The 19,439-nt window shown below is 38.7% G+C and overlaps 2 protein-coding genes across 3 annotated transcripts in view; one reads left to right on the forward strand and one right to left on the reverse strand.

Annotated features, from left to right (window-relative positions):
- The window catches only part of NME8 (NME/NM23 family member 8), a 34,446-nt gene extending 17,786 nt beyond the window's left edge, over positions 1 to 16,660 (reverse strand). The window contains exons 1-8 of the mRNA XM_068549797.1: positions 16,628 to 16,660; positions 16,491 to 16,548; positions 16,186 to 16,292; positions 13,508 to 13,579; positions 9,809 to 9,925; positions 3,606 to 3,672; positions 2,430 to 2,503; positions 858 to 950 (exon numbers count right to left, since the gene is read on the reverse strand). Coding sequence (XP_068405898.1) covers positions 858 to 950; positions 2,430 to 2,503; positions 3,606 to 3,672; positions 9,809 to 9,925; positions 13,508 to 13,579; positions 16,186 to 16,292; positions 16,491 to 16,548; positions 16,628 to 16,660 — 621 coding nt within the window. The remainder of the gene's footprint in view (positions 1 to 857; positions 951 to 2,429; positions 2,504 to 3,605; positions 3,673 to 9,808; positions 9,926 to 13,507; positions 13,580 to 16,185; positions 16,293 to 16,490; positions 16,549 to 16,627) is intronic.
- PNPLA8 (patatin like phospholipase domain containing 8) overlaps positions 1 to 19,439 on the forward strand; it is a 139,928-nt gene that overhangs the window by 25,513 nt on the left and 94,976 nt on the right. The window lies entirely within an intron of this gene.

Raw genomic sequence — 19,439 nt, forward strand, 5'->3', positions numbered from 1 at the left:
CATCTGGAGGGCTTGCTAAAACACAGATTTCCGGTGTGCAGTCCCAGACTCTATGATTCAGTAGGTTTAGGGTGCCCAGGAATTGGATTTTCTCAGAAGTTCCCAGGTGATGCTTATGTAGCTGGTCCAACCCTTTCCCGGGGCCAAGAGAGATTGTCTGAGTGGTGCGGCTAGATTATAAAGTGCTGTTCAGTAGAACTTTCTGTGACGACCAACATGTTCTGTGCTCTCCAGCACATGTAACCACAGGCAGCTGCTGAGCGCTGAAATGTGGCTACTGCCACTGAGACTCCGAACTTTTAACTTTATTTTAATGAATTTAAGTTCAAATGGCCACATGTATCTAATGGCTACCATGTTGAACAGCGCATTTCTAGAAGCTACGGCTCCTGACGCCCCCAAGCCATTGCATTTTCTAACACAAAGCACTGCCCCCAGGCAAAAGGGAATCTAAAAAATAGCTTGACGGAAAGGATTTACCTTTAGGTAAAGGAAGGATTAAAGCTTTCCTGTGAAGTTTACCACAGGCAGCCTTCAACCTGGGATAAGAATCTACAGGAAAGGCCTGGATATTCACTTCCTGAGGGCTGATGCAGGGAGTCTTAGAGGACATACCATAAGGAGATCTTCGCTCCAACAAAACACAATCAGAGCATCCACTTTTGCCTGGCTGCCTTTATTTCTACTGGAGATTTCTCCATAGTCCGCATCTTTGGATTAACCAGGGTATGGACACCAACAGGGACACCTAGAGCTTACTTGGTTGGTCAGACTCATTCGTTTTTCTATAATGAGGATCTTAAACTTATAGGAATCCACTGTATTTGACAACACAATGGCTTTTTTAACTTTCTTACCTGGTCTGCTCTTCGGCTATAGAAGTACCTAACTTGTTCTTCAGTGAGCAGTTTCTTATCTTCTGCTTCTATGACAAATTCTGCATCGATAATCTTCAATTAGAGAGCATGGTCAGGTCCACATGTGTCGTGGGACCACACAGGTAAAACAAGTCAAGGACATTTGTTTCCTAGGCTTAATGAACCCCCCAGATTTGAATGCACTTCATGGTTGTGCCTCAGCACAATCCATCGGGCACGAGGTTGGAAGAGGCCCCAAAATATGTAAACAAAGAAGGTCCTTTTCATGCCCCCTAGTATTTAAGTTTTCACGGCTTGAACCAGAGACTCCACAATATTTCTATGATTTAAGTGAATTGTCTAAAGCTGAAAAAAGAAAAAAAAATCTAACTGAATTCCAAGAAAGATATCATAGTTTTCTGAATCATTCAAAAAGACATACATTTACAGGCACTTCTTAACCATCTATTTTCAAAATTGTTTTCAGTTTCTTCTTTTAAGGCTTTCCTTTGTTAAGTCTGTAACTCGTAATCTAGTATATCTTATTCTGATGGCAACAAAAATATCCAAATTACAGGGAAGGATAGAATTTAAGATGCAGCCATGCTTTGTCTTAAAATTTTTAAATTTAATGACAAATTCAGTGTGATGACAAATTCAGTGTGTGTGTCACTTAAGTATAACAATGTATAAAATGGACCGTCTGCTTTATAGTAGTTCAATTGTTGCTGCTTTGGCTGAAGAAAGAATGCATGATGGGAAGTTCATCAAGAGATACCCAGCCCATCCTGACATGGTTCCCCATGTGACCTCCTCTGTACCACATGCAACATTCTTACAAATTTCAATACAATTTTGTTGTTTCAACACAACATCTTTGCTCAGGGGTCAGCAAACCACAGCCCACAGTCAAAACCTGGCCCGCCACCTGTTTTTGGAAACAAAGTTGACTGGAACACAGCCATGCCCATTTGTTTATCTACTGTCTAACGCTGCTCTCTCAATATGATGGCAGAGTTAAACTGCTGTGACAGAGATCACATGCCCCACAAACCTGAAAATAGTTACTGTCTGGCTCTTTATAGGGAAAGTCTGCTGACCTTTGGGTTAGAACGCAATTTTGCTCTAAATATTTTTTATTTGGGCTCTAAAAGCAAAACCTTAAATGCTTCCTTATGTTATCATGTATCTAAAAAGGACCATACGTTTGTGACAACACACAGGGAATAAAGCAAGCTGATGTGAGCTTAAACAAGTCTGCACTGCTAAAAACTAAACACAAAGAAATCTGTTACAATCCAATGCAAGAACTGTAATTTTTATCATTTATATTGGATGCTGGTAGAGCAGAGTTATTTAAATAAGGATGTTGAGTAGGTCTAGCCTTTGTAAGACAAAACATTCAAAGAAGACAAAACATTCATTCAAATGAACCAGAAGTTCATTATATTCTGTGTTACTCTAAATGATAAGCTTGTCTCCAAATTGAAAATTAAGGTATTGTTTTTTTGCAATTAATTTAAAAATTAATTTTACAATTAATTTAAACTATTTTTGGGAAATATCACTTACTTTTTCTTTAATTTCTTGAACTTTTCTAGCAGTCACAGCATTGGGTTTGATAATGGCAATGCTGTATAGTTGGTCTAGGAAAAAAAATAGAAGAATTTCATTTTCTTGGCACAAACTAGAGAATGAAGGATTTGGCAATTAGAAATGTAAACTACTAATGTCCAGTGAATTTTTGTCCATCAACAGCTTTGTTATTATGGCATTGCAACTACCAAAGAGTTTCTACTTAGAATCAAAGTACAGTTCCTATATTTGCATGCAGGAGAAACATTCACAAGAGTTTGTAGTCATAGGCCAAAAAAGAAAGAGTAGGTGGGCACTATTTTATTTTATTTTATTCTATTCTATTCTATTCTGTTCTGTTCTGTTCTATTCTATTCTATTCTATTCTATTCTATTCTATTCTACTCTACTTTTTCTCTTCTATTGCCGCATCACACAGCTTGTGGAATCTTAGTTCCCCAACCAGGGATTGAACCCGGGCCCTCAGCAGTGAGAGCACAGAGTCCTACTAACCACTGGACCGCCAGGGAATTCCCAGCACTAGTTATTTTAATACAATTCACGTGCATTAGAATCGCACCCATGATCCATCCAGCTCAATATCACTAGTGACTACAGTTTCAGTGCAAGCAAACATTACAAACCGATGGCTTTACCATCTATGAATTTATCCACATTTATCTACACATTCTGTTGATGAGCTTTTAGTGCAGAATAGCTCACTGAGCAAGCTGTTTGCCTCTGTTCCCTCCAGGGTATGAACACACACTAACACGCCCACTCCGACAATCCAATGAAGGCAGGAAATTGTTCATCTTAAAGTAAACCAGGAGTGTGGGCCATCAAGGAAGAAATTATTTTTACAGGTTTTTGGAAGATGATGAAGGATGAAATAAGAGGAAACTGCTGTCCAGATTACTCACAGGGCACAGGAGCCCCTGATCGAGGGTAACCTCTGAAAGGCCCCAGGCACAGAGACCAAAGGCAAGGCAAGGGGAGCAGAAGAGATTGCTTTTTAAGCTGAATCCAGTATCGCACAAATCATCATTGATCCTACCATTCCCTTATCAATTAACACTGGTGTCATTACCAGCTTTTTGCTGCAAGTGATGCTGTAATGAGCATCCAAGTACACAATTTCCCTCGCTATTACTTTAAAGTAAATTTATTTACCAACACTTTCATAGCTTGCTTCCCCTGCATCTTCTGAATCTGAGTCTGCAAACACAATTTCATGATACTATGGAAAAGGAATGCAAATAAAACAGTTATATTTTAATACGATAGTGAAAGAGTTTTTAGAAATTTTGTTTTTAATCAATATTTATAATCCAAGGGATAGAAAGTAAAGTGGAAATGTGCCTGCATTTATCTAACACTACTTTTCCCGAACCTTCCCACTAAAATAAAATTAGGAATGAACAGAGTGGGGAGACAATGAGAAAGAACACATATATGCTATATGGAAAATGCTTAAAAACAAAATGTTTAAAACTTAAGAGCACAAGGAATAAAATGAGAAAGAAGCAGAGATGAACAAGTAAGAAAGCAATAAACACATCATTATTATGTTAAAGATTGAAAGGGCATTTGTAAGCTTCAAGATCCATTCCTGACCATTGCTCTTAGTAAATTAGGAACAGAAAGATACTGCCTTAACTTATGGGGAAAAAAAAGCCTTTCTCAAAACAATAGCCAATTTCCTACTATAGAGTAAAACACTAGGAAGGATGGGGGATTCTTAATTTCTGGAGAAGTCCTGAAAGTGCTTCTGCGATTCTGTAAACAACCTGAAAGGTTTATATATTTACATATATACATTTCAGGGGCAAGAGATTTGCAGAATTTCAGATTCTCAATGGAATATAGACCCAAAAATGTTTGGAAATAACTACACTGAAAGCATTCACTCCTATTATAGTCAGGAATAAGATAATTATGCCAGCTATAACTTCAAAGTGACCTGCCTTGTATTTGTTGGACCTGCCCTGACAAACAGGGCAGCCACTAACCACATAATGCTATATTTGAGCACCTGAAATGAGGTTAGTCCAAATTAAGATGTGCCATAAATGAAAAATACACAGCACATTCCAAAGATTTAGTTTGAAAAAAAAAATCTGGAATACCTTAGTTTTTACATTGAGTACATATTTTTTTAAACATTTTATTGACATATAGTTGATATACAATGTTGTGTTTAATTTATGCTGTACATCAAAGTGACTCAGTTATACATATATATAACATTATTTTTTCATATTCTTTTCCATTATGGTTTATCATAGGATACTGAGTATAGATCTCTGTGCTATTCAGTGGGACCTTGTTGTGTGTCCATTCTATATATAATACTTTGCATCTGCTAGTCCCAAACTCCCAATCCTTCCCTCCCCCATCCCCCGCCTTGGCAACCACAAGTCTGTTCTCTATGTCTGTGAGTCTGTTTTTGTTTCATAGATATGTTCATTTGTGTCATATTTTAGGTTATACATATAAGTGATACGATATGCTATTTGTCTTTCTCTTTCTGACTTATTTCACTTAGTATGAAAATCTCTAGTTGCATCCATGTTGCTGCAAATGGCATTAATTCATTCTTTTTAATGGCTGAGTAGTATTCCATTGTATATATGTACCACATCTTCTTTATTCATTCATCTGTCAATGGACATTTAGGTTGTTTCCATGTCTTGGCTATTGTAAATAGTGCTGCAGTGAACATAGGGGTGGTGCATGTATCTTTGTGAATTATAGTTGTGTCTGGGTATATGCCCAGGAGTGGGATTGCTGGATCATATGGTAGCTCTTTTTAAGGAACGTCCATACTGTTTTCCCCAGTGGCTGCACCAATTTACATTCCCACCAACAGTGTAGGAGGGTTCCCTTTTCTCCACACCCTCTCCAGCATTTATTGTTTGTAGATTTTTTTAATGATCACCATTCTGACCAGTGTGAGGTGGTATCTTATTGTAGTTTTGATTTGCATTTCTCTAGTAATCTAAAAGATGAGCATCTTTTCATGTGCCTGTTAGCCCTCTATATGTCTTATTTGGAGAAATGTCTATTCAGGTCTTCTGCCCATTTTTCGACTGGGTTGTTTGTTTTTTTGTTATTAAACTGTAGGAGCTGTTTGTATATTTTGGAAATTAAGCCCTTGCTGGTCACATCATTTGCAAGTATTTTCTCCCAGTCCATAGGTTGTCTTTTCGTTTTGTTTATGGTTTCCTTTGCCGTGCAAAAGCTTAGAAGTTATATTGAGTACATCTTTAAATGGCCATCTTTTTAATATACTGGATGTAAGAAAAGATGTTTTAAAAATTAATTCCACCCGTTTCTTTTTTATTGTTTTTAATTGACTAGTAGAATATTATAAATTATGTATGTGGCTCACATCGTGCCTTGTATTTTATTACTATTACTGCACTAGACAAGGCAATTGATAAGAAAACTAAATAATAGAAGTGTCCACAAAATGGAGTAATATAAAATAAACATAAGATATTAATAAATTTCTTACATACCCATTATTATTCATTAAAACAGGATGTCATTCTGCAAGAACAATGAGAATAACAACAATAAAGCCACAGTACAGAGCACACACAGAGAAAGCTGGGTACAGTATAGCAATTAGAAGAATGTGTTTAAAAGTCGTTCTGCCTGACTTCAAATTCTGCTTTTACCTCCTACTAGTTGCCTGTTTCTAAGGAAAGGACATAATGTTTTTAAGCCTGTCTTATCGTTCATAAATACTTCATAAGCTTTCTCCAGGTTCATATTCGAGATGACAACATAGGAGGCTCCTGAACTCACTTCTTCCCTCAGACATACCAAACCTACAGCTACTTGTGGAACAGTTCCCTCTGAACGAAATCCAGAAAATAACTGAGTGACTCCTACGCATCAGACAAATGAGAAAAGAACACATACCGAATCAGGTAGGAGAGGCTGAGTCACAATCTTGCCATAAACTCCATCCCCGGCACAGCAACATACAATTGGGAGGGAACTCACAACTCCCAGCATCTCCCTGAGGACTGAAGGGCTTGAACCCAACATCTAGTGACCCCAGTTTTAAGACTTCCAACTGAGAGATGGGGCCCCCCAAATGCCTGGCTGTAAAAGCCCTGGGGCTTGCATCCAGACTATAGTAAACTGAGCTCCTAACAGGCTTGGCTTGTGCTGGACTCCCTGTGGCTGTCCCCCCAGGGCTCAATGCAGGGGACTATTTGGAAATCTGATAAGCTATAGCCTGAGGATCAGGCTTCTAATTTAACACAGGTCTAGGGGCTCACAGCAGTCCTTTCCAGAGACCAGGGAAGCCAGCAGGAGCCATCTTCATGCTCTCCCTCTGCCCCGCTCCAGGTCACTAGTGTCTTTGTGAAGATAGCCTGTGTGCACATCTGGTACCCTGGCTTTTGTGGCTGTTACTCCAAGGACACAGCACTTGATAGTCCGGCTCTGGCAGCCAGCAGGGCTGGTGTCCCTGGATTCAGTAGAACCAGCAGTGGATAAACCACCCAGACAGAAAATCAGTAAGGAAACATTGGACATGTTAGACTAGATGGATTAAACAGATATATCCCGAACATTCTATCCAAAAGCAGCAGAATACACATTCTTCTCAAGCACACATGGAACGTTCTCCAGGACAGATCATATGTTAGGCCACAAAACATTTAAGTAGATTGAAATCATATCAAGCATCTTTTCTAACCACAAGGGTCTGAAACTAGAAATCAATTAAAAGAAGACAACTGGAAAATTCACAAATACGCGGAGATTAAATAACATGCTACTGAGCAACCAATGGGTCAAATTAGAAATCAAAAGAGCCAAAAAAAGAAATCTAGAGATGAATGAAAATGGAATTACAGCATACCTAAACTTATGGGATGTAACAAAAGTGTTCTAAGAGTGAAGTTCATAGCCTATATTAAGAAAAGAGAAGGATCTCAAATAAACAACCTAACTTTACACTTTAAGACACTAGCAAAAACAAACAAAAAATGAAGCAAAAGTCAGCAGATGAAGGAAATAAAGGTCAGAGCAGAAATAAATAAAATAGAGACTAAAAAGACAATAGAAAAAAAAAATAATGAAACTAAGAGCTGGTTTTTGAAAAAATAAAACAGACCTTTAGCTAGACTGTGAGAGAAAAAAAAGAGAGAGAGAAGACTCAAATAAATAAAATTGGAAATGAAAGAGGAGACATTATAACTGATACCACAGAAACACAAAAGATCTTAAGAGACTATTATGACCAGCTATGAAATCACTCTCTCAAAAAGTTATCTGCCCTCCCATGTTCATTGCACCACTATTTACAGTAGCCAAGATATGGAAACAATCTAAGTGTCCATTCATGGATGAATGGATAAATATATGATATATATATATACTTGATGAAATACTATTGAAAATACTATTCATCCATAAAAAAGGAGGAAATCTTGCCATTTGTGGCAACGTGGATGGAGCTTGAGGGCATTAATGTTACGTGAAATAAGTCAGAGAAAGATAAATACTGTATAATCTCTCTTATATGTGGAATCTGGAAAAAATGAACTCATAGGCACAGAGAACAGAATGGTAGTTGCCAGAGATGGAGGGTGGTGAGTAGGGGAATTGGGTGAAGGAGGTCAAAAGGTACAACTTCCAGGTAAAAGATAAATAAGTTCTGGGGGTGTAATATACAGCATGGTGACTATAGGTAATAACATGTATATTTTGGAAGTTGCTAAAAGAGTAGATCTTAAAATTTATCATGAAAAAATTTTTCAGAAAGAAGTTAACTATGTGACATGAAATGTTAACTAAGTGTAGTAATCATTTCCCAGTATACACATATATCAAATCATTATGTTGTATACCTTAAACTAATAAAATGTTAGTTGTCAATGATATCAATAAAAGTGGGATGTAAAAGATTAAATGAGGATATCTTTCTGAAAATCTTAGCAAACAGTAAGTCCACAATAATTCCTAGTTACTATAATTTTCAAAAAGAAGTAGGGGGAGTGGGAAGAGGGAGGGAGGAAGGGAGACAGAGAGAAAGGAAGGGCGAAGATTCCCTGAAAAACAAGAAAACCTGAAAATGTAAAGAAAAATGTCCTTGGGTGAGAAAAATCACTATTGTAAATGTAAATTCCCCATATTTGTCATTTGTCAGTTTTCCATCAAAATGTTCATTTTTTTTCCTTAATGCTTTTAAAGTACTTTGTACACACTATGGATATTAGCACGTTGATACACAGCGCAAGCTTTTCTCCAAGTTTGCTGCTTTCCTTTTACATTTTATTCAAACTTTTAAATAATCAAATCTATCAATTTTTTCTTTTTTGATATCTCTGCTTTATACTATACTTACGAGGCCTTTCTCAACCTATGACAAGATAAATGTTTTCCAATATTTTCTTCTAATACTTTTATGCTTTGTTTCAACATTCAGCTCTTTAATTCGTCTGAAATTTGTTTATGTATATGAGGAAATAATACAGATTTCTTGTACAAATAGTTAACCCAATATTACTAAGTTTGTTTTGTGAGTTTTTTATCCTTTCCTGATTTAAACTGACGCTTTTTTATAGTAAATACTTAATACAAGCTTGAGCCTATACCTTCTCTTTATTTCTATTTTTCAGTATTTCTCAGCTAGTCTCTAATTTTTTTTTTCTTGTTTTTGTTGTTTGTTGTTTTGTGTGCATGTGTGTGTGTTTAAATAACACCAATCACTCCTATTTATCTCCCTATATTTCTGATCACTTTCCTATATGGCTTACTTTCTTATGCTATTATGTTCATATCTCTACATGCTTTATGGTTCCTTTCTTAATTTTAAAATATTTTATTATTAGGTAATACATTTCACACACATAGGATCTTATTCTAAGCATCCTATTAAAGTATAATACTCTATTTTTCATTTGTCGGTCTATCTTGGCCCTCTTTCCATATCAATAAACAGAGCTAGAAGATACTAAATAATATTCCACTGTATGAATTTGTATAATTTATGACATAAATTACAGACATTTATGTCATCTGTTCATTGTTGCTAGGCATTTAGGTTGATTCCAAATTTTTAATAACATAGACAACACTGAAATAAACAGCATTTTCTATATTTGTTTCATTATCTTCTTAAGGAAAATTATTGGAGTGTAATTGCTCGGTCAAAGGATACATGTGTTTTTTAAGGCCTTTGATTCATATTGCCAAAATACTTCCCAAAAAAGGTTGCACCATTTAGACACCTAGATGGCTATAAAACTAGGGAAAATGCTTTAGGAAAACAACAAAAAAAAGACGTAATGCATCTTTTTTTAAAACTAATTTTTAAAAATAAAATTATCAGTAATCCAAAGTATTACCTGAGGGCGAACCATTTCACCTGCTGCAATTTTCCTCTCCTCATGGATCAAGGTAATAATTTTTTGACTCACAAGTGGTGCATTTGCACCCTTGATTTTTGCAACAATTTTGCCATTCTATAAGGGGAAACAAAAGCAGGAAGGAAACTCATTTTCAGGATAGGTCAAGAATTAACACTTCAACTGGACTAAGTCACCCCACCCTGACCCACCAATCCCTTTTTAGCTACTCTAATTAGTCATTTTAAAATAAGTATTAGTGATATAAAAGTATGTCCATTTGGTAAATCCAGCTCTTTGAGTTCTACCTCTAATTTATCTGTCCTCCTACAACCAAAGACAGGCCATCGCGGCATTAAATTTTAATGGTTCTGTACAGGCCTCCCAACACTACTCCCCCTAATTATTTTTGATACTATTTCCCTTTGTCTGTCTTTCAACACATATTTACTAAACACCAGTTTACTAGCATTGTATCAGGCATGATGGTATGGAATAATAGTCCTGGTACCTAATGTAATTAAATTACCAAAAAAAAAAAACCACCCCACAAACACATTTGAGATAACAGCCATGAGAGGTACCACCAAGAGAGGTACAGAGAGCTGGGAGCATCTATAAGAATTTGTTCTGATCAAGAACATTAGCAAAGGTACTTTGTCAATATCAGGAATTTAAAATGTGAAGGATAGGTTGAGAAATAAAAAGGAGAAGAAAGGGCATTCTAGGCAAAAGGAATAGAGCCACAAGCGTCCTACGGCTAGAAGGGAATATGGCAAACAAGAAGGCCAGTGGAGAAGGTGAGGGGATACCTGGTATGAGACGAAGCCCAACGCTAGGGGGAGCCAGACCGTGCAGAGCCTCATGGGTCATGGGAGGATGCTGCCTTTATCCTAAGTGCAGTGGGAAGCCTTTGGAATGTTTAAACACAGGCAGGGATCACAATTAGAACTGCTAAAGGTCTGTGTAAAGATCATCTTACCTATCATATGGAGAAAGGCTTAGAGGTGGAGCGGGAGAAGCTGTTTGTATACAAATCAGAAGCTATTCTAGAGGTAAAGATGAGAGAGCTGGTTGCTCAGTCTACGGCAGTGCCGTTGGAGATGGAAAGAATGGAAAGAAGCAGACGAGTGTGAGAAAGACTTGGGTAGTGAAATTAACAGGACCAAGGTCTGGTGTGGATGAGGTGTGATGTGGATGGTGTGGATGGGGTGTGACGTAAGGAGAAGTCACTATGATGACTTTTCTGTTTCTGACTTGAGAAACTGAGTAAGTTGAGATGTTGTTCACCAAATGAGGCCACACTAGAAAATAACGTTTCCAGTGGGGGTGGGGAGGGCGAGGAGTCCGCTGTTGGACCAGTTCATTGTGAGATGCCCTTGAGACACCAGAGGAGAGATCAAGGGCCCAGTTGGATACACAGGTCTGGTGCTCAAAGTATAGGATTCAGCTGAAGACATGAACTTGAGTTATTGATCTATGAGGTGATGATTGAAACTGTGTGTCGAAGAAGTTTTCTAAGGAGAGTATATAGCATGATAAAGTCGATATGTAATGGCTGCATGAAGAAAGGTGAACCTGCAAAGGAGAAAGGGGGAGGGGGAGTAGCATCTAGGAAGCAAAAGGAAAACCAAGTCACAAAAGCCAAAAGAAGAAAATGTTCCGAAAAGGAGGGCATGGTCACCACATTTACTACATTTGAGAGGTACAAAACGATGAGGACCTAAAAGCATTCACTATATTTAGCAACAGGCTGGTCACTGGATACATTAGCAACAGCCAATTTGGTGGAATAATCAGAAAGAAGTTAGATTGAATGGGTTGAAGAATTAATGGGATGAGAAGAACTGGAGTGAAAATAAATATAGAAACTCTTCTGAGCGGTTTAGCTGTGAGGTAAAGCATAGAGGTGAGTGGTAGCTGGAGAGGGACATGGTATCGAAAAGAGGTATTATTTCTTTTCATTGGAAAGATTTAATCATATTCAAAGGCCAATAAGAAGGCTCCAGTTGAGAAAGGTTTGAATGAAACCTGACACTCTGTTTACCATTTCCCACTAAAAGGAACCTCCAAGAGCTTTCTAATATCCATTGAAAAAGCCCTTCCTGCTGAGATGCTGGAATGAATTTGCTGTCAGCTAAGAATGCTGCCCACTGCAGAGGTGGTTTTGTGGTCACAGATTGAGATTCTTTTTTTTTTTTTAATTTTTAATTTTTATACAATGTTTCAAGGTTACTCTCCATTTGCAGTTATTATAAAATATTGACTAAATTCCCCATGGAGATTCTTAAATTAGAACATTGAACATGGAGCAACGGGTGATAACAAAGTCTGAGGCGTGACTGGAGGAGGTGCGTTGGAAATTTCATTGACAGTTAGGAGGTGAAGAATCAAGAGGCCAGGATGTTGAAGTCCCAGAGTGATGGCAGCACGTGGGGTTGAAAGGAGGATTTTGGGCCACATGCCAAAGTCTTCAGGGTGGGCATGGGTCTACTGCTCAGACCTGACTCACTCAGCAGGTGATGGCCGCCCCAGAGCTGCAGACTCTACATGGTGGCCACCTGCCCAGCCTCTCCTCCTCAGTGCCAGGCTCCCAACTGCTGCTGCTACTAAAGCCTCCTCATTGTCCCATTAGCCCCCCAAGCCCATTTCTGCCTCGTGCAGTTACCTAAACTCCATCTAGGCCAGGGGTCAGCAAACTGTGACCCAATACAGAGATAGTATTTCTGCAAAGCTGAAATACTTACTATCTGGCCCGTTACAAATAAGCTGGCTGACCCCTCACGTAAATCATCAAATCCTTCCTAGCCAATTCCTAGCCAACTGACAGCAAGACCTACAGTGTAATTTTTTAAATTCAATTAACACAGTCATTCACCTTCCAGAAGTAGCTGTAAGATTATTGTTTAACAAAAGCAAAACTTATATCTGAGAAGTGTTTTTTTAATAATTATTTATAATATCAAAAAAATGCCTTTTCAACAGCAAGAGAACAGTCCAAACCCTCTCTGGGAGGTGTTTCCTTACTATCCCAATTCTTTAGCTGTGTAGCAGCTATGCTCTGTATCACACAAGTTAGCACTTACCCAGATATTCTTCTTTTAGAAAACAGCACTTATAAGGTTTTTCTGATTATTAACGTTGTGTTTATCTTGGAATATTTGGAAAATATTGAAAAGTATAAGAAGAAAATTTAAATTACGCATCCTTTCCCCATACATAGAAAACTACTATTAACATTTTGGTGAATACACTGCCTCCCTTCTTTCTATGCATTTGTAAATACAGAGATAAAAGCAATATACTTTACAAGATAGTGATCATACAAATATTTCCTCGTATTGGTATACATGAATATTTATAACCAATTCTCTTCCACTGGGTACCCAAGACATTTCCAATTTTTCACTCCTGTAAGTAATAATTCATCATACAAGTCTCTGATATTTCCCTAGGAAAGGTAAATACCATTTTATTTTTCTTTTCCCTGATCAACTAAATGGTAGTCTAATCTTCGCAATCCGTTATGAGCTCCTACAGGTCAAGTTATAAATATTTTAATTGACAAGCATATTTAAGGCAAAAAAAAGTCTACAGTTACTATCATCAGAAAACAGTTCCAGTAATTGTACAATGTTACTTGCTCTTTAGCTGTAAATTGGAATCTGATAATAAACTTGAGATGATAAATATACTTACAACACAAAAGAGAAAAACAGGTTCACATTTATCTCTAAATGGCTGCAAAGTCACAACGCTGTCAGCTTCCGCCTGAAAAAGATTATTTCATATAATAATAAAGGACACTACACTCAAGTCATTTTATGTACTGTATTCAAAAAATGCAGAGATCCTTTTTTTTATGTTTACTACAACATTTTCTGAGTATGTTATAGCTGTTTTTAGAATCAAATTACACATTCTGGCAGTTCAGACCCTGCATCATTTGGCTTCAACCTTACTTCTCACTGTTCATCTTTACCCAACCTGCAGCTAAACTCATCTCCTGTGGTCTGCGTTACACCACCTGCACTTTCCCCCTTGTTACCTGCTCCTGCCCTTCCTTTTCCAACCCAGCTTGAGTGTTCCTCCAAGAACTCTGCCTTGACCCTCCTGCTGCAAATCATCTCCCCTCCACATAGCACTTCGCTACCCTTCTCTCCGGGCACCTATAGTTCCTTTCTGTATTGTACTACCGTTTTATGGACCTAGCTCATCTCTGTTTGGAGAGCTGCATGCACAGAGATACGATATTTTATACTCACCCTCACATGTCTTCCCCCCCCACCTTATCAGGCAGAGGGCCATGCATGAAAAGGAGCTTCCTAAATGTTTCTTGAATAAACTGGTTGTCAGATTTCAAAGTCTTTGATTTTAAAGTTTTCTCACAAATTTCAAGTTGTCCTAAATTGATTACCAACAACTGTATATTAAATAATAGTATGTTCCTGCATATTAACATAACATCCCTTGGGCCAGCTGTCAGGATACGTTGTGTTGTAGGGTCTTCTACATAAGAGTTGTTTTTTGGAACCTAAGGCGATTGTTTTCAAACAGGGATTTCTAGAGGTTCCTCAACCATGGCCAAGGATGGTGAGGGCGGAGCCGAGCCAAGGTCCCTCAGCCCTGTGTCAGCCAGCCAGAGGGGCTGTGTTGTAATCTTTTTTTGGCATATTGAATTCTACATCATTCTCTTTCTTTCTTTTCTTTCTCTCTCTCTCTTTCTTTTTAAAAAAGTAGGCTCTATTGTTGAAAGGAACGAATCTATAATATTAAAAGACAGTAGCCAAGATTACATTTAAAAGTAGTCTAGCCATCATCATTGCAATTTTTATATTATAATAAAGTATTAACAATTAAAGCATTTGGTAATAATATTCCTTAAAAACTATAATATAAAACATTTACTGAATTTTTATATGTATAGGCACAATGTTAGGACAAGTCTTCAAGTCTTTTAAAGGGGCGCATAATAGAAAAAATTTTGTACTGACCATTCAGCTTAGGGTGATTTCAATAGGTAATGAACCTCATAGGTTTCAATTTTGGACTTAAGTTTACAAGTTCAGAAAGGATCCCTTTCCCTGATAAACTGCAGGAAAAAAAAGTATCCAGCAGAGGGCGCCCCTCCATTGCGCCCAACAGAGGTTTGGCGACTTTAAAAAATTTTTTTCACTGTGGATGAGCTGGTCATAGCAGAAAAATAGTATCGATCTATGTGAATGTACTACAGTTGGATGTGCTCAAACAGAAGAGGAACAAAATTTTTTGTTGTTAATTTCAACAGATGGTAGCATTATGAATAGGACATATTTTGGAAAGATTTTCCTAGCGCTTCCCAGTGGTATAGACATAGTGACGAAATGAACTGGTCTGGACATGTTGCTGTCCAATAGAACTAGAATGTGAGTCACATATATACTTTTAAATTCTCTAGTAGCCACATTTAAGAACTAAAAAAAAAAAAAAGGTGAAAATAATCTAATAATATACTTTACTTCATCCAATATATCCCAAAATGATCATTTTAACATGTAATCGATGTAAAAAATTACTGAGATATTTCACATTCTTTTTCCATATGAAGGCCTCAAAATCTAGTGTGTATTTTACACTTAGAGTACATCTCAATTTGTGGGCCAAATTTTAATCATAAATAATTGGTCTCTAATTAGAGTTCATAAAGTTTACAGTAAAAGAGGTAGATTCACATATCCAAGTTGTCCCAAATAATTTTAAAAGTTTTACAATAACCGAATGGAGTATCTGTTTTTTTATATAAATTTAAATTAATTAAAATTAAAAATTCAGTTCATCAGTTACACTAGCCACAGTTCGAGTGCTCAAAAGCCATTTATGCCTAATGGTTATCATATTAGACAACAAAGCTCTAAGCAGTTGATAATCTGACATGGATAAATTGAATAATCAATACATTGGGGTCTAATGAGTTTGGCTGTAATATTTTAATCCGTTGTCACATTTGGGAGGCAAATAAGGGAGGGTAAAATTGCTACCATTTTACAATTAACTGGGTAAATGACCAGAGTCCTACCCAATGCTTTCCAGTAAAAGGCATTTACAGCCCTTATTCTGAACACACACCACATGGTCAAGTGAAAAGAAGTATGGCAATAGACAGATAACCATTTTTATGTTTTTCTAACGTTCACAACCATGGTAAATAACCGTAGGATTATAGGAATGGGCTAAAAATTACATTCGTTCTCAGATCCAGTAGAACTAAATATAGAGTAAAACTGCTAACTAAACACTGTCCATTTTGAAGAGTTGACAGATTGTTTGAATTCAGACAATCCTTAAAGAGACTATAAAGTAACAAGAAAATAATAGTTTAATGGAAATGAAAGCCTTACTACAGCAAAATGCAGAATTTCATCTTCGTTCAGCTCATTTTTCAATTTTCTGAATAAGGTTTGCATTGCTTTGCAAGGTCCACACCAGGCTTGGTAAACATCGATCACTAGAAGATGATAAGATTCGTGAAAGAACAGAGTCAAAGAGTCTAGAGTAGCAGCTTATCCCACTCTCTGGGGCAGGGGCAGGGTAAAAACAGAGCAGCTTTTTATTCTGGGAAGCGGGGAGTAGCGCTCCATGTTGGGGTGCCTGGAGGTGCCCTGGATCCAACTCCGGATGGCGAACACCTGCGGAGCCCCAGTACCTGTTAGGCCTTTGTTCTGCAGCATCTCCTCCCACAGGCTTTGATTATTGATGGCCGCCTGCAAAAAGGAAGGCGCTGTCAAAAGGTCTTCAAGGGCCGATGCACCAAGTAAAGACCTGTTGGTGTGTCATGCCCACCTGTAACTGGATTTCTCGCTTTTTGCTTGCCATGTATCCACTATCACATGAAAGAGGAAAGAAAAATAGAAAACATGTAAAAGGAAATTTAAATAATGTTCTTTATTTCTTTATTCATTCAAGCCGCATCTTACGCAGTGCAGAAGTTTGCCTTCAGCAATATTGGATTATGCACTTTCCCTCTTCTGGAGAGAGAGAAGCCAGGGTCTCTGAAGAACTCTTCAGGCTGGGCACTGTGCCAAATGCTTGCAGCAGCCGTAGTATCTTTCTCTCCCAGTAATTGTGAAGCAAAATAAGACACAAAAGAAGCAGACTCACAAATATCGAGAACAAACTAGTGGTTACCAGAATAGGAGGTACAAACTACTGGGAGTATGACAGGCTCCAGGATGTATTGTATAATACGGGGAATATAGCCAATATTTTTTAATAACTGTAAATAGAAAGTAACCTTTAAAAATTGTATAAAAAACGAACATTTTTTTAAAAATTTATTTATTTTATTATTATCATTATTTTTAAGCTGGTGTTTTTTTGTTTTTTTAAAAATTTATTTATTTATTTATTTTTGGCTGTGCTGGTGGGTCTTCGTTTCTGTGCGAGGGCTTTCTCTAGTTGCGGCAAGTGGGGGCCACTCTTCATCGCGGTGCACAGGCCCCTCACTGTCACGGCCTCTCTTGTTGCGGAGCACAAGCTCCAGACGCGCAGGCTCAGTAGTTGTGGCTCACGGGCCTAGTTGCTCCGCGGCATGTGGGATCTTCCCAGACCAGGGCTCGAACCCGTGTCCCCTGCATTGGCAGGCAGATTCTCAACCACTGCGCCACCAGGGAAGCCCAAAAATGAACATTTTTTAAAAAAGGTGTTTGTAAGATGAGCAACCAGTTGCGTGTTTTGCGAAACTATGGCCAGCTCAGTAATGCACCCACTGTCCTTCACTCTAGATTTCCTGGGACTGAACCGGCAATAAAGCATTAGCTTCTAAAAAAAAAAGAACCGTTAGGAGTCACAGTTTCTTAGAGTTTTGTTTGTTTGCCTGCAGTATACTGGAGTGTTCTCTCTGTGTGCACACATGTTAATTGTCTATGAACGCGCTCACGGATCTTTCTTGGGTCCACGCCAAGGAGATCTAATTTTTAGAACAAGGCCACTAGTGTGCTCTGGGCCAAGACGTAAACTTTCCGCAGTTGTTAAATCAGTGAGGCCCAAACGCCCTATTCACGGGGGTCAGGGTCATTTAGCTGCGGGTCTGACTGCGTGTGTGACAGCGGACACTAGTGTGAAACAAAGGAGTGACCACAAACAAGACTACATCCAGCAACGGGTGTGGGTTCCTCCTCTAGTTGCTAGATGGGGGTGTTTCAAGAACACGAACTAAAGGGGGATGTAAATCACCTCCCTTACCGAGGCCTGAGTCTCAGCGGGGTGAGTTCAGCCAAGTCCAAGTCCCTGGGGCGCCCCGCAGGACCAGGGCTGGGGGAGGGGGGGAGAGGAGAGGGGGCGCCGGGCTCCCAGGCCGCCTCTGCCCCGGCTGCTCTCGCTGAAGGACCAGGCAGAGAGGATGGATACCAGGATGGGCCGGGAAGCGGAGGGCGCCAACGTTTCCTTCCACCCATCCGGCTGCCCGCGAGCCCTGTCCCCCGACCCGAGGACCGCGACTCCAGCGCGCAGACCTGGGCAGCGGTTACAGAGCAGTTGCCCCCGAAGTTCGTCCCCTTCCTGCTGCCTCCTCGCGTCTGGGCGCCCCCAGCCTCTCCCCTCCGCCTCCAGCGTGCGCTCGCTCTCGCAGAATCCGTCGTGTCTCTGCCACGGCCGCTCACCACGTACAAGATGAAACCTGCGTGCCTCGGATTGGAGCGGAGGGCTCGCCAAGGTCCAGCCCAGCCGGTCTCTCCAAATTCTCCTGCGCCTACCTCTGCTCTTCTTTTTAAAAAAATCATTTAGAAATCAAGTTAGACTTACAAGAAAATTGCAAAAGTAGTACTCCGAGCTACCATATCCTCTCCCCTTAGCTTGGCATCTTTCATAATTATGGTATAATTATTGAAACCAGGAAACTAACGTTGATAAAGTGTTAACTGCACTATAGACCTCGTACAAATCTTTTCCGTTTTCCTAAGAATGAACTTTTCTTGGTCCGGGATTCCATCCTGAGTCCCACATTACATTTAGTTGTCCTCTCCTTGCACTTCTCCAACCTGGGACAGTTCTTCTGGACCATCTTTCTTTGTCTTGTAAAACCTTGGTGTGTGTGCGCGTCTGTGTGTGTTTTACTTCATTATGTCATTTGCAGAATTTATATCAGGAAATTTCAAAAGTAACTTTAAAAAAACATACTCTCCTTTTCATGCCGTGTAAATTCTATCATTTACACTTACCTTAACATTTTTCAGCTTACTTTGTTTTCTCTTATTCTTAGGATACAAGTCTACCCAATGCACTGGGTCAGCTGACTGTTCTTCATGGTGATTTTTTTTTTTTTTTTTTTTTGGTGTTTGTGACTTTTCCTGTGAGTTAATTTTTAGCAAGGATTGCTTTTTTAAAAATTTTATTCAAGTATAGTTGATTTACAATGTTTTGTTAATTTCTGCTGTATAGCAAAGTGATTCAGTTATCATATATATATGTATTCTTTTTCATATTCTTTTCTGTTTTTAAATTTATTTTATTTATTTATTTTTGGCTGTATTGGGTCTTTTCTGCTCCGCGTGGGCTTTCTCTAGTGGCGAGCGGGGGCTACTCTTCATTGCGGTGCGCAGGCTTCTCATTGCAGTGGCTTCTCTTGTTGCAGAGCACGGGCTCTAGGGTGCGGGCT

The sequence above is a fragment of the Eschrichtius robustus genome, chromosome 8 (genome assembly GCF_028021215.1).
Source record: "Eschrichtius robustus isolate mEscRob2 chromosome 8, mEscRob2.pri, whole genome shotgun sequence".
NCBI lineage: Eukaryota > Metazoa > Chordata > Mammalia > Artiodactyla > Eschrichtiidae > Eschrichtius > Eschrichtius robustus.